The 13,200-nt window shown below is 39.3% G+C and overlaps 2 protein-coding genes across 2 annotated transcripts in view; one reads left to right on the forward strand and one right to left on the reverse strand.

Moving 5' to 3' along the window:
- TMEM68 (transmembrane protein 68) overlaps positions 1-5,739 on the reverse strand; it is an 82,573-nt gene extending 76,834 nt beyond the window's left edge. The window contains exon 1 of the mRNA XM_053715048.1: positions 5,582-5,739. The gene's annotated coding sequence lies outside the window, so the exon portion shown is untranslated. The remainder of the gene's footprint in view (positions 1-5,581) is intronic.
- A 323-nt stretch (positions 5,740-6,062) lies between these two features.
- Positions 6,063-13,200, forward strand: part of TGS1 (trimethylguanosine synthase 1) — a 219,883-nt gene continuing 212,745 nt past the window's right edge. The window contains exon 1 of the mRNA XM_053715049.1: positions 6,063-6,356. Coding sequence (XP_053571024.1) covers positions 6,253-6,356 — 104 coding nt within the window. The 5' untranslated portion in view covers positions 6,063-6,252. The remainder of the gene's footprint in view (positions 6,357-13,200) is intronic.

Below are 13,200 nucleotides of genomic sequence, written 5' to 3' on the forward strand. Positions count from 1 at the left end.
GGGTGCAAGAGAATGACTGGGGGTGACGTAGAGGGGAGGGGCTATATGCAACTCTGCTGGGTGAATCCTCTTGCACTTCCTGTTGGGGAGGAGTAATATCCCAGAAGTAATGATGACCCGTGGACTGATCACACTTAACAGAAGAAAGTTATACTCAGCTGCTCCCAGCTGCAGGTAAACAAATTTAAAAAAATGAAGAAATGAACAGCAGCCAATCAGCATCAGCAGTGCTGAGGTCATGAACTCTTACTGTGATCTCATGAGATTTGACTTAACTCTCATGAGATTTCATAGTAAGCTTCCTTTACCTGATTGGTGAAATAATATGAGAGTGCACGATGCTAGTCCCTTCAGATGTCCCAGGACAAACACACTAAAATGCTGCTTAGAAATCCTTTACAATGGGAGGTGGCTACTGAGGAACTTTTGAGGTAAAATATCTTTCTTTTTTACATAGAGATGTTCAGGTGATATTTTCTAATCAGCTTTTTACAGCTATTCTGCATCACTTTCAAGTGTTTAAACATTTGGGTATTATGGCCCTTAAATTAAGAATGTCATTCAAGCCAGAAATGATTCTATTAAAAAAAAATGACTGATGTGTAATTCAACTTTTGCTGGAATAACCTTTTAAATGCTTAGCTTACACCAATAATTTTACTTTAGAATCTATTTTTCTCGAATGGACAAGCATTTTTTTCCCTAGAGCAATATATAACAGCTGTCCTTGGAAGGCAGAAAGTTAGTAAGCAATTTACTGAAGCATTTTACACATTAATAACTGAAAGTTCCGTAGCCCTACACCCATTCCTTCTGAGTATTGCTGTTTCAAGGCACCAGCAGCAGAAATTGCAGGTAATACAGTGTATTAAATATAAATATGAATATAAAGGTCCCCCCCTTCTTCTAAAATCTCCACCTCCCCATCTCTCTATAACTGTTGACCACTCTATCATTACCCCTACCCCGCATGCCCGATGTCTTGGGGTCACATTTGTCTCAGATCTTTCTTGCACTCCTCACATTCAGTCCTTGGCTAAATCCTGTTGCTTCGACCTTAGAAACCATTTCTAAAATTAGACACTTCTTTACACAAGACACAACTAAGATTTAATCCACTCTCTCATCCTTTCCCGCCTCAACTACTGCCACTCCGTCCTTTCCGGTCTCCCTACAATCCATAATGAATGTCTCTGCCAGGCTCATCTTCCTTACACGTCGCTCTTCATCTGCTGCACCTCTCTGCCAATCCCTTCACTGGCTTCCTCTTGCCTCTAGGATTAAACACAAAATTCTGACTCCGACATACAAAGCCCTCAACTGCACTGCTCCCCCTATATCTCAGGCCTTGTCTCCAGATACTCTCCCTCCCGTCTCCTTCGCTCTGCTCATGACCTCCTACTTTCCTCCTCTCTTGTTACCTCATCACACTCCCGTTTACAGGACTTCTCCAGACTGGCTCCCATCTTGTGGAACTCTCTGTCTCGCTCCACAAGACTCTCCCCTAGTTTTGAAAGCTTCAAGCCCTCCCTAAAAAGCCTTGAGTGTTCAGGGATGCATACAAACTACACTAACCTTTCTAAATACCAGTTTTTCTCCTCCCTTGCTATCTGCCATGAACCCCCATACCATGTAAGCCTAAGAATCCTTGAAAAAGCCAAGCGACTATTTGGTGAAACGATCGTTGGATTTGAGCGTGTGATGTCACGTTGTGGGTGGAGACCGACCGTCTGAACTGCAAACCATAATCATAGACATAGTTTACAATATACAGTCTGTGTAATATACGGATGTTCTAGCTGTGGTTGTTCTCTGTAAACCCCACCGATTTTAACACCTGTTTTAATAAATTGTTTTAACATTCATCTGAGCTCACTTCTATCTGCTCCTGTGGGAGTCTCCCATTACTTTTATATCTAGAGCTTGATGTGAAGCTCTGCAGTATGTGAGTATACAACTTATAAGTGAATTAACCCTGTAGTCTCCCAGGACTTCATCATTGGCAGCACTGATCTGTTTTATTTGAGGTTAACCCTTGGAGTTTGACTGCAGCATTCTTTTCCACTGAGAAGTAATCCCTGGGATCACTTATGCACATTTGGAGTTGGGATTTAGTCTCCAATTGACTTTTTTGGACATACCCTTTTTTTGTTCTAAGAACCCAACTGTTTGCAGATCACCTTCATAAGAGCTGACTAAAACAGTGCGACTCTCGACAGGGCCCTCTACCCATCTGATCCATATAAATGTTATCTTGTATACAGCGTTGCGGAATCTGTTGGCACTCTACAAATAACCGATAATAATACAGGTCTCTTATAGTGTTTTTGTGTATACAAATCAGCAGTGTTTAATGTTAAGAAATAACTGTTGAGACTGACTGCATTACATTATACTTACACTTATGCTAAAGAAGCACAAAAATAAAATGACTATACAATCACATTTTTAGTTAAAAATTACATATCATATTAGATTCCAATATTTATTTTAACTGTACATACTATTCAAACATTTGCTACAAACAGACAAGCATAAGTACTTAGGGCCTGATTATAAAAGATTCTCCTGCTTACAGGGAAATTGTAGTGCAGACTTCACAGTGGCTGAACTCACTGAATGCTAAAAAGAGGCGGAATGATGCAGAACTACGAGATTTCTCACATGATTCTAGACAGTCAAATTTTGCCATACTTATCTAAGTGGTGTTCTCTGCATTTCTGTATGTGATGGAGAAACAAAACCAGTACAATATAGTGTGGCATGATATCAGAATTTTGTTACACTTTATGATTTGTAAACTATTTTATATTACTTTACACTTTAGATTGGGTAATTTCCGTATTGTTACAAAGAAGCTTTGCACTATTTTATATTTTATCCCCTTAACGACCACAACGTACCAAGTAGGTCACTGGTTTTTTCTTGGGTATAATAACGTAGGTCCCGCCTTGAGTGGCATGACCGTGCTATTTTACCATCCCTCCTTCCTGCTGGCCGCCGGGAATAGCCTAGTCTTCCCACTGGCAGCGAGACCACGCTATTAAAAATACAATCGTCATAGAAAGACCAGCAACATTCAGGGTTATTTTAAAAATATCTGATTATGTTTTTTAAAGTTACTTTAAAAGGGACAGTAAACCTTAAAAATAATGTTATATAATTCTGCACATAGTGCAGAATTATATAACATTATATTAGCCAAACTTTGTAAATCATAATATTCCCTTTTTATTTTGTAAAAATACCGCTGTTTTACAGACCCGCTCTCTGTACTCTGCTGAGTGGGTCTGTTGTTTTTACTGAGCGCATCGGGCCAGCTGCATCGGGCCTGCTCTGTCTGACAGCGGGAGCGAGCTGCACTGTGTCTAATGGCGCGGTCGGGCCGGGCTGTGACTATACAGCTGGCCCGATGCGCTCAGTAAAAATAACAGACCCACTCAGCAGAGTACAGAGAGCAGGTCTGTAAATCAGCTGTATTTTTACAAAATAAAAAGGGAATATTATGATTTACAAAGTTTGGCTAATATAATGTTATATAATTCTGCACTATGTGCAGAATTATATAACATTATTTTTAAGGTTTACTGACCCTTTAACACATTAGGATCATACTTTGTATATTTCTGCATATCCTATTTTCAAATTACATTTAAGATTGTAATTTCTCTATTGTAAAATAAAACACTGTTTTAGAAAGCGGGAGGGACAGGAGAGTTCCCAGTGTATGTTTGAAGTTCTGTCACAATTCTTTTGAAATGCTGTAAGCATTTTAAACAAGCAGGTCTCACTAAATTATCTTGCCAGCTGTATGCAGGTGAAGTTTGCTCCAAGTGCATAATATACTTATGTGACTGGCAGAAAAGTAATCCTTGCACTATAATTTCTTTCAAACTAGAGAATCTTTGCTTATCAGCCCCAGAAAATAATGAAATAATGGGAACTGAAGCTGATGGTTTTTCAGTTTTATTTTAAAAATAAAAAATACAAAGTGCAATGTAATTTGTAAAAGATACACATAAATATACAAAGTATGCGACTAATTTGTTAAAGTTACACAGAAACTGTGAAAAAATAATCAGAATTTGTAAGATCGCAATCCTAAATATACTGCTGTATCCAAAATAAAATCTAAAATAGAACCAGCAAAGTTTAAATGTAATAAAACATAATCTAAAGTGTGAATGAATATAGAATACAAAGCACAAAGTGTAAATGCCAAACGGTCATGTCATGCAGGGCTACATAGCAATGGGCTTGTCTTTCCTTCACATACAGAAATGCAGGAAACGCTTCTTGAAAAAATATATAGAAATCTGACTTTTCAGAATTTCACTAGGGATCGCGCAATGCTGGAGGATCACTTTATATCATTGTGCCTCAGCAGAGAGGATTATATAATAAGACCCTTAATGAGAGTTGTGGAACTTAAAGGGACAGTAATTACAATACATTTCTGTTGTGTTGCTATAAAACAACATATCAGCCAAGTCTTAACATTTGTAAAACACATTAACATTTTTTTTTTACTATAATTATTTATCAATAGCCAAACTCCACCCATCATGTTCCTTATTTGGAGTAACCAACCCGGGCTTTAGTCAGCAGACTAAAACGGTAGCCCCGGCTATAATGTTAGTATTGAGTGTATGTTTAGCAGTTGTTATCTCCTAAAGCCAATTAGGGAAAGCTATATAGCAGAGCTAGCCTTGAGAAGTAGACTTGTGCATTTGGCTCCTTCTGCTTTCTTAAGAGCCGGATTGATTCTGGTGCAAGATCACCACATTAAGATCTGGATTTGCACAGATATTAACGTGGTAATCTTGTGCCAGAAACAATCCTGATCCAAAAAGAGCTGAATAGCGCTTACTACTAGCAAAGGATTTGAATGCACAAGCCTATTGAGAAGTCAGCAGGGTGCAGTTTAAGTTCTGGGAATTAGCAATTGCTTTATTTTCAGAGCTAAAATACATGAGAAGTGGGAAAAATAAATAATGAAAGTATATTACAAAGTTGTTTCATTGTACATAACTAAACATGTCGTATACAAATCTCATGGTGTTTACTGTCCACTTAATTAGCAGTGGGTTTTCTGCTTAATGGTACCGAATGCCACTCAAAAAACTTGCCAAATGTGGCTTGCAGTCTGTACTTTGGGTGACCCAGGTTGTTCACCAAAACCCTTCAATAAATGATAAAGAACAATTTTCCAACTACTAAGTTATAATTATAATTTACCAATCAAAAATATTTTACATCATATATAAAAAAAGAAACCCAGGCTTGGTTATATAATGTTGTTATAATGTAATACATACATTGCAGGTATACATATAAGCACTGTAAACACCTCATTTTTAATTTCTGCTTAGGGCTTCGCATCTATTTTTTCCTATTTTTGTAGTTTTGTTGGATAACCAATTTAGAACGTCATAATTTATAAAGCTTTAGCGATGATAGACTTTTTAATTTTCCGTTTAAGATTATTCCGTATAGTAAAAAAAGGATTTTTATAAATAAAATAATTTCTATGTTTTTATTTCTGAAAGAATATTGCTCACTCACTGCAATTACACATTACCTCACTTGGTTACACATGACGTCATGCAGAATGACGAATCAGGAGAATGTTATGCTAGAGCGGGCTGCAGCTGCCAGTTGCCTGTGTATGTGTATGGATATGGGGGTGTGAATCTGTTTTCATGCCCCACTGAGTTACGGGAAAAAACCCGGAAGAAAAAAAAAGTATTGAATCCAGGACACGCGTCACTTCCGCCCAAAAGCAGAGTGGTCCAAGAACACTAGGAAGTGCTCTTGAATCCATCTTTAAAACTAGCAAATCGCGTTTGATTCTGCGTTAAATTAGTTGTGTGTTTTGTAATAAACCAGACCAAATATTGTTAATCTGTACAAGAAAACTGATATGTTTGAGGCTTTTTGTGCATTACGGTTTTTCGGGAAAACAAAAGTTTATACTATCTTTTTGTTTGCCCACAGTAAAGATGGCTGAGCCAATTTCAAACCACGTTTGTGTCTGATCACAGAGGGTTTGTGATGGGGATTCCTGGAAGAACATCATATACCATATCTCCCATGCTGTAGAAAACTATTAATTTTTACTTATTAACCTTTGGTTAATGTGTGTTCTTTTCATTGCATCTCTATTTCTGTTTTAGCAATTCTCATCTCCTTGATGTTTCTTCGATTTCTATCATCTTGTATTTGTGTAATCTGCTTGCCCTGCTCGTGATCATGTTGGGTGTAGAATGGATGCAAGTTGCAGAAATGTTCTTCTACCCGGACGACCTAGACGAAGACAGTAAAATAATGTGTGTTTGTTCCAGGGCGTTTGTCAAGTAAGTGTCACATGTCAAAGAAGGGGCATAATAAACGCTGTGATTAACGGGTTACATGGTTTAAAAAGATTACACTTAGAAGCAATTGTAATTTGATGATTCTATAGAAAGGATGTATCCCAGACCCAGCATAGGTTCAGTCATTTCAAGTGTCTACTAGAGACATATGCTTTAGATGTCAAATGTAAACTTTAGTCTGAGAACCTTTCATATTGTAGTGCACTATACATAAAAGTGCAGGGTCCCTTTCCTATGCTTTACCTGGTATGGCACTACATAAAATGTATTTTATACCTCAAATAGAAGATTTCCCAACCCTAGAAGACTTGTAGTCCTGTATGTGATTAGTCTCAGCAAGAATCACCTTCAAATGATTTATCAAGCTACAGGGGCGTACATATGCGCCCCTGTCTGCCGCAGCTTGCCTCTGGTCGGAATTCAGAATTGCACAAGAACACTATTTTGCACTCTGGTGCGACACCGCCCGCACACAGCCAATCCTGCGCGGGCATGAGCTGTCAATCTCCCTGTTCTGATGACCGCTGCTTGATAACTACGGACTGCAGGTTCTCTTGTGAGAACCTGCAGTCGTAGGCAGGCGAAGCCTTTGATAAGTCGACCCCTTTGTATAAACAGATCGAGAATGTTAGTGATATTTTAGATGAAGTTTAATTCATCAGTTGTAATGAAGATGTACTATAACTTACTTTTTAATGTAATGCTGAAAGTCTAATACCCCAGGATCTGGCCACCCACTTCAAAAGTATTTTTTTTAGGGAGCTAGCTGTATGGCACTTTTTCTGTAGCTAGAGCGCCGACAGGAGAGCAGTTCAGCTGACCAAAAAAAGGACTTCTGAAGTGGGCGGACGGAGCACAGGGTATTTGAATTTAAGCACTATATTAAAAAGTAAGTTACAGGGAGTGCAGAATTATTAGGCAAGTTGTATTTTTGAGGATTAATTTTATTATTGAACAACAACCATGTTCTCAATGAACCCAAAAAAACTCATTAATATCAAAGCTGAATAGTTTTGGAAGTAGTTTTTAGTTTGTTTTTAGTTATAGCTATTTTAGGGGGATATCTGTATGTGCAGGTGACTATTACTGTGCATAATTATTAGGCAACTTAACAAAAAACAAATATATACCCATTTCAATTATTTATTTTTTACCAGTGAAACCAATATAACATCTCAACATTCACAAATATACATTTCTGACATTCAAAACAAACAAAATCAGTGACCAATATAGCCACCTTTTTTTGCAAGAACACTCAAAAGCCTGCCATCCATGGAATTCTGTCAGTGTTTTGATCTGTTCACCATCAACATTGCGTGCAGCAGCAACCACAGCCTCCCAGACTCTGTTCAGAGAAGTGTACTGTTTTCCCTCCTTGTAAATCTCACATTTGATGATGGACCACAGGTTCTCAATGGGGTTTAGATCAGGTGAACAAGGAGGCCATGTCATTAGATTTTCTTCTTTTATACCCTTTCTTGCCAGCCACGCTGTGGAGTACTTGGACGCGTGTGATGGAGCATTGTCCTGCATGAAAATCATGTTTTTCTTGAAGGATGCAGCCTTCTTCCTGTACCACTGCTTGAAGAAGGTGTCTTCCAGAAACTGGCAGTAGGACTGGGAGTTGAGCTTGACTCCATCCTCAACCCGAAAAGGCCCCACAAGCTCATCTTTGATGATACCAGCCCACACCAGTACTCCACCTCCACCTTGCTGGCGTCTGAGTCGGACTGGAGCTCTCTGCCCTTTACCAATCCAGCCACGGGCCCATCCATCTGGCCCATCAAGACTCACTCTCATTTCATCAGTCCATAAAACCTTAGAAAAATCAGTCTTGAGATATTTCTTGGCCCAGTCTTGACGTTTCAGCTTGTGTGTCTTGTTCAGTGGTGGTCGTCTTTCAGCCTTTCTTGTGCTTTTGGGCACTCCAGTGATGTTGGAGCTCTGAAATATGGCCAAACTGGTGGCAAGTGGCATCTTGGCAGCTGTACGCTTGACTTTTCTCAGTTCATGGGCAGTTATTTTGCGCCTTGGTTTTTCCACACGCTTCTTGCGACCCCCTGTTGACTATTTTGAATGAAACGCTTGATTGTTCGATGATCACGCTTCAGAAGCTTTGCAATTTTAAGAGTGCTGCATCCCTCTGCAAGATATCTCACTATTTTTGACTTTTCTGAGCCTGTCAAGTCCTTCTTTTGACCCATTTTGCCAAAGGAAAGGAAGTTGCCTAATAATTATGCACACCTGATATAGGGTGTTGATGTCATTAGACCACACCCCTTCTCATTACAGAGATGCACATCACCTAATATGCTTAAATGGTAGTAGGTTTTCGAGCCTATACAGCTTGGAGTAAGACAACATGCATAAAGAGGATGATGTGGTCAAAATACTCATTTGCCTAATAATTCTGCACTCCCTGTATAGCCCATTTTCATTACAACTAATGAATTAAACTGCATCTAAAATATCAATAACATTCCGGATCTGTTTATACAAAGGGCATCACTTTAAGTCAAGTGACCCAGAACATAACCCTTTTGATTTTTGAGACAACAACTAAATGACTTGTGTATTCTAATGTTGCCAAATTTGGCAAAGATTCACAGAAAGCATGTGAAATCAGTGACTTTACACTGGATGGGCAACCTTCATAAAATTGTTCGAATAGGTCTTTTGGAACCCAAAGAGTCTTATATTTGCAATTTTGCACTACTCAGCATCTCAGCCTCTGAAGATTTCAGAAGTGTGTTTAAAATTTACTAAAGCTAATGGTCTGCTTTAAACCCAGGCCTTTCTGCAGAACACACAGTTCGCTTAGATAAATTACTAAAACACCTGTTTACCTTCTAAACATGTTATGGTTTTTTCAAAATCTAATAGTTTCTTGAACTTTAAAGGGATACTAAACCCAAATCTTTTCTCTCATGATTCTGAAAAAGAATGCAATTTACATTCCTGCTTTTTCAAATTAAGATACCAAGAGAACAAAGAAAAATTTATAATAGGAGTAAATGAGCATCTGGCACTGTCAGGCACACCGTTATCCAGCACATGAGCATCAGGCACATAACATAGTCTGCCAATGTCAGGCTCAGGGCCTGTCAGATTAAAGAGGTCTTGTAATATATTATAAAACACCAGGTTTATTAAATAAATACCCCATGTTTTAATGCCAACATCTATGAGAACTACATACCCATTTATCCAGGGGGGCCTTTGACAGGGAGCCAATCCCTTTATACAAGTCCATTGTGAGCTGCTCCAAACGTGGCTTCTCCTGCAAGAAGTGTCCCATGTACCTTTGCAGCAGGTACCTGCATGCTCTCTTCTTAATGTATTCTTAAAAGGGCCAAGGCATTGCTAACACTAAAAAATGCCACAGTCAGTCACTTTACAGTCCCCACTAAGCCGGTCAGAAGCACATGCAAAGCCTAGTTATGCCTACAAGTCATTACAGTCAACCTTTTCACATCACTATCCTAAGTGCAACCCAGGCAACTATATCTGGTCCAGTCCGCAGCCTGTACAGTAATAGCAATGGTCACTGCCCATAGCACAGGGCTCCCTGCAGCAGCCCGACTCCTCTTATTGCTCTCTGACACCGGTCTACTCAGTTTGTCTCTTGCTGGCGATACCTTACTTTCACTTTCCTTATTCCTCCGGTGTTGCGAGGCCTGACATTCTGCCTGCGCTATAGCGGGAGGGAAAGTGCGCTGCCGCGCACCTTAGAGGGAACATGCCTGGAAGGGAAACCATTTTTTTTAATTAAAAAAAAACACACAGGCCCGCGACCCCCACATTAGGGTTAAGACCCATATGGGGTCGGGACCCACAGTTTAAGAAGGGCTGCTAATAAACAAATGCATTTGTTGCTTTCGGTAGCAACAAATGCAGAATATGGCGGCTGCTAGCAGCATTCGGAGCAGGATATCTCCGTGTAAAAGTACATCACACAAATATCTGGATTTTCACAGATGTTTGTGTGTTGCACTTTCACACAAAGATATCCGGCTGAATAAAGCTGAATGCCATTGGCATCCACCATATTCGGTGCTACCGAAAGCAACAAATGCACATGTTTATTCTCTAAGCATTTTACACTTGCAGGTCTTACTGATTTAAGTATTCAGCTTTTGCAATACACTTATTTACCTGACAGAAAAGTAGTGTTACTAAATTAGAAGCAAATACAAATTAAACTGAAGTAAAAAAAAATTCAGTTCAGTTTGCATTTGTTGCAAACTGAGAATTTATATACGTGTCAGGTGCTCCCCTGCTTACTTTTTCATGGGAGGCAGCTCTCTTCTGTCTCATAGTTCTAGTGTCTGCTTTTTCTCTTAGAATTAAAGGGACATGATACCCAAATGTTGAATCACTCAATAGTGATGCAGCTTTTTTATGAATAATAGACTATAAAAATGTAATTTTAACATCTCAAAAGTGAAAAGGACATTTTACACTTTCAGGTCTCACTGATTTAAAGGAACAGTGTACTCCAGAATTTGTATTGTTTAAAAATATTGATAATCCCTTTTATTACCCAAGCCTCTGGCTAAAATGCAAGTCTGTCAAAAGAAATGAAATAAGGGGGGCAGTATGCAATTAGTGCCCTTTCATAAGTAACTCCACGGGCATGAGCACATTATTATTTATATGGCACGCATGAACTATTGCCCTCTAGCTGTGTAAAACTGTCAAATGCATTCATATAAGAGGCGACCTTCAAGGGCTTAGAAATTGGCATATGAGCCAACCTAGGTTTAGCTTTCAACTAAGTATACCAAGAGTACAAGGCACATTTGATAAAAGTAAATTGGAAAGTTGTTTGCATGCCCTATCTGAATCATGAAAGTTTAATTTTGACTAGACTGTCCCTTTAAGTTGCCTGCTGTATGCAGGTAAAGTTTATTCAGCTTTTGCAATACAATTATTTACCTGACAGAAAAGTAGTGTTACTAAATTAGAAGCAAATACAAATTAAACTTGTGAAAAATTTTCAATTTAGTTTGCATTTGCTGTATAAGTGCCAGATGCTCCCCTGCTAACCTCAGTCTCTTTCTCAGAGAGCTTCATTACTTTCTATGGGAGGCAGCTCTCTTCTGTCTCGGACTTCCAGTGTCTGATTTTTCTCTTAGAATTAAAGGCACTTGATACCAAATGTGAATCACTTGATAGTGATGCAGCTTATATGTAAAAATTTGACTATATAAATGCTGTCTTAACATCTGAAAAGTGGGAGGGACAAGAGAGTTCCCTGTGTGTGTCTGAAGCTCTATCATCGAATGCCGAATAAGGCTACTGCCAGCAACATTCGACTCAGATCCGGATAGCTACGTGTGAAAATGTATTTTCACAGCTCTTTGTGTGTTGCACTTTCACACAAAGATATCCGGCTCCGAATAGAGCCAAATGTTGCTGGCAGCCACCATATTCAGCATTCATTGCTGCCCGAAAGCAACAAATGCTCATGTCTATTCTCTAAGCATTTTACACTTGTAGGTCTCACTGGTTTAAGTTGCCTCCTGTATGCAGGTAAAGTTTATTCAGCGTTTGCAATACACTTATCTATCTGACAGAAAAGTAGTGTTACTAAATTAGAAGAAAATACAAATTAAACTGTTGTGAAAAATGTTCAATTCATCACTTTCTATAGGATGCAGCTCTCTTCTGTCTCTGACTTCCAGTGTCTGCTTTTTCTTTTAGAATTAAAGGCACTTGATACCAAATGTTGAATCACTTGATAGTGCTGCAGCTTATATGTGAAAAGTTGACTATAAAAATGTCATCTTAACATCTCTATGTAATTGTTAGACCTGGCAGCTTTTTGGCATGTCTCCCCTGTCTTTTTGCCTTCTGACCTCCTGGTTTTGGACTCTGTTTTTGCTGGTTTATTGTCTCTGCGCACTTTACCACTGCTAATCAGTGCTAAAGTGCAAGTGCCCCCTAGGTAAATTGTACTGTTGATTGGTTTATCCATGATTGGCATATTTGATTTACTGGTAAGTCCCTAGTAAAGTGCACTAGAGGTGCCCAGGGCTTGTAAATCAAATGCTACTAGTGGGCCTGCAGCACTGGTTGTGCCACCCACATAAGTAGCCCTGTAATCATGTCTCAGACCTGCCACCGCAGTGTCTGTGTATGCAGTTTTCAACTGCCAATTCGACTTGGCAAGTGTACCCACTTGCCAGACCTAAACCTTCCCTTTTCTTACATGTAAGACACCTCTAGGTAGCCCCATGGGCAGGGTACAGTGTATGGTTAAGGTAGGACATATAGTAATATGGTTTATATGTCCTAACAGTGAAATACTGCCAAATTCTGTTTTCACTGTTGCAAGACCTATCTCTCTCATAGGTTAACATGGCAGCTACCTTTATAAATGATTAACGCATAGATTCCCTTTGAGAGCAGATGGACAGGTGGAGTTTGGGTTCCCTGAGCTCACAATTTAAAAATTCATCTTTTAGTAAAGTTGGTTTTGAGATTGTGTGTTGGAAAATGCCACTTTTAGAAAGTGAGCATTTTCTTGCTTAAACCATTCTGTGACTCTGCCTTGTTTGTGGATTCCCTGTCTGGGTCAGTTTGACAGTTGGGCTGTTTGCACCTCTCACTAGAAAGTGACACAAAGGGAGCTGGGGTGTAGCCCGCATTTCCTGATGAGCCATCTCTGCTAGGAGGGAGGGCAGGAGTGGTCATTCACACCTGAAAGGACTGTGCCTGCCCTCACACAATGCAGACTCCAACCCCCTGGTGTGTGCCTGAGGCCTTGCCTGGGCAAGGCAGGATTTCACAAGCAAGTGAGAATCTTCTTTGAAGTAAA

Source organism: Bombina bombina, chromosome 5, assembly GCF_027579735.1.
Source record: "Bombina bombina isolate aBomBom1 chromosome 5, aBomBom1.pri, whole genome shotgun sequence".
NCBI lineage: Eukaryota > Metazoa > Chordata > Amphibia > Anura > Bombinatoridae > Bombina > Bombina bombina.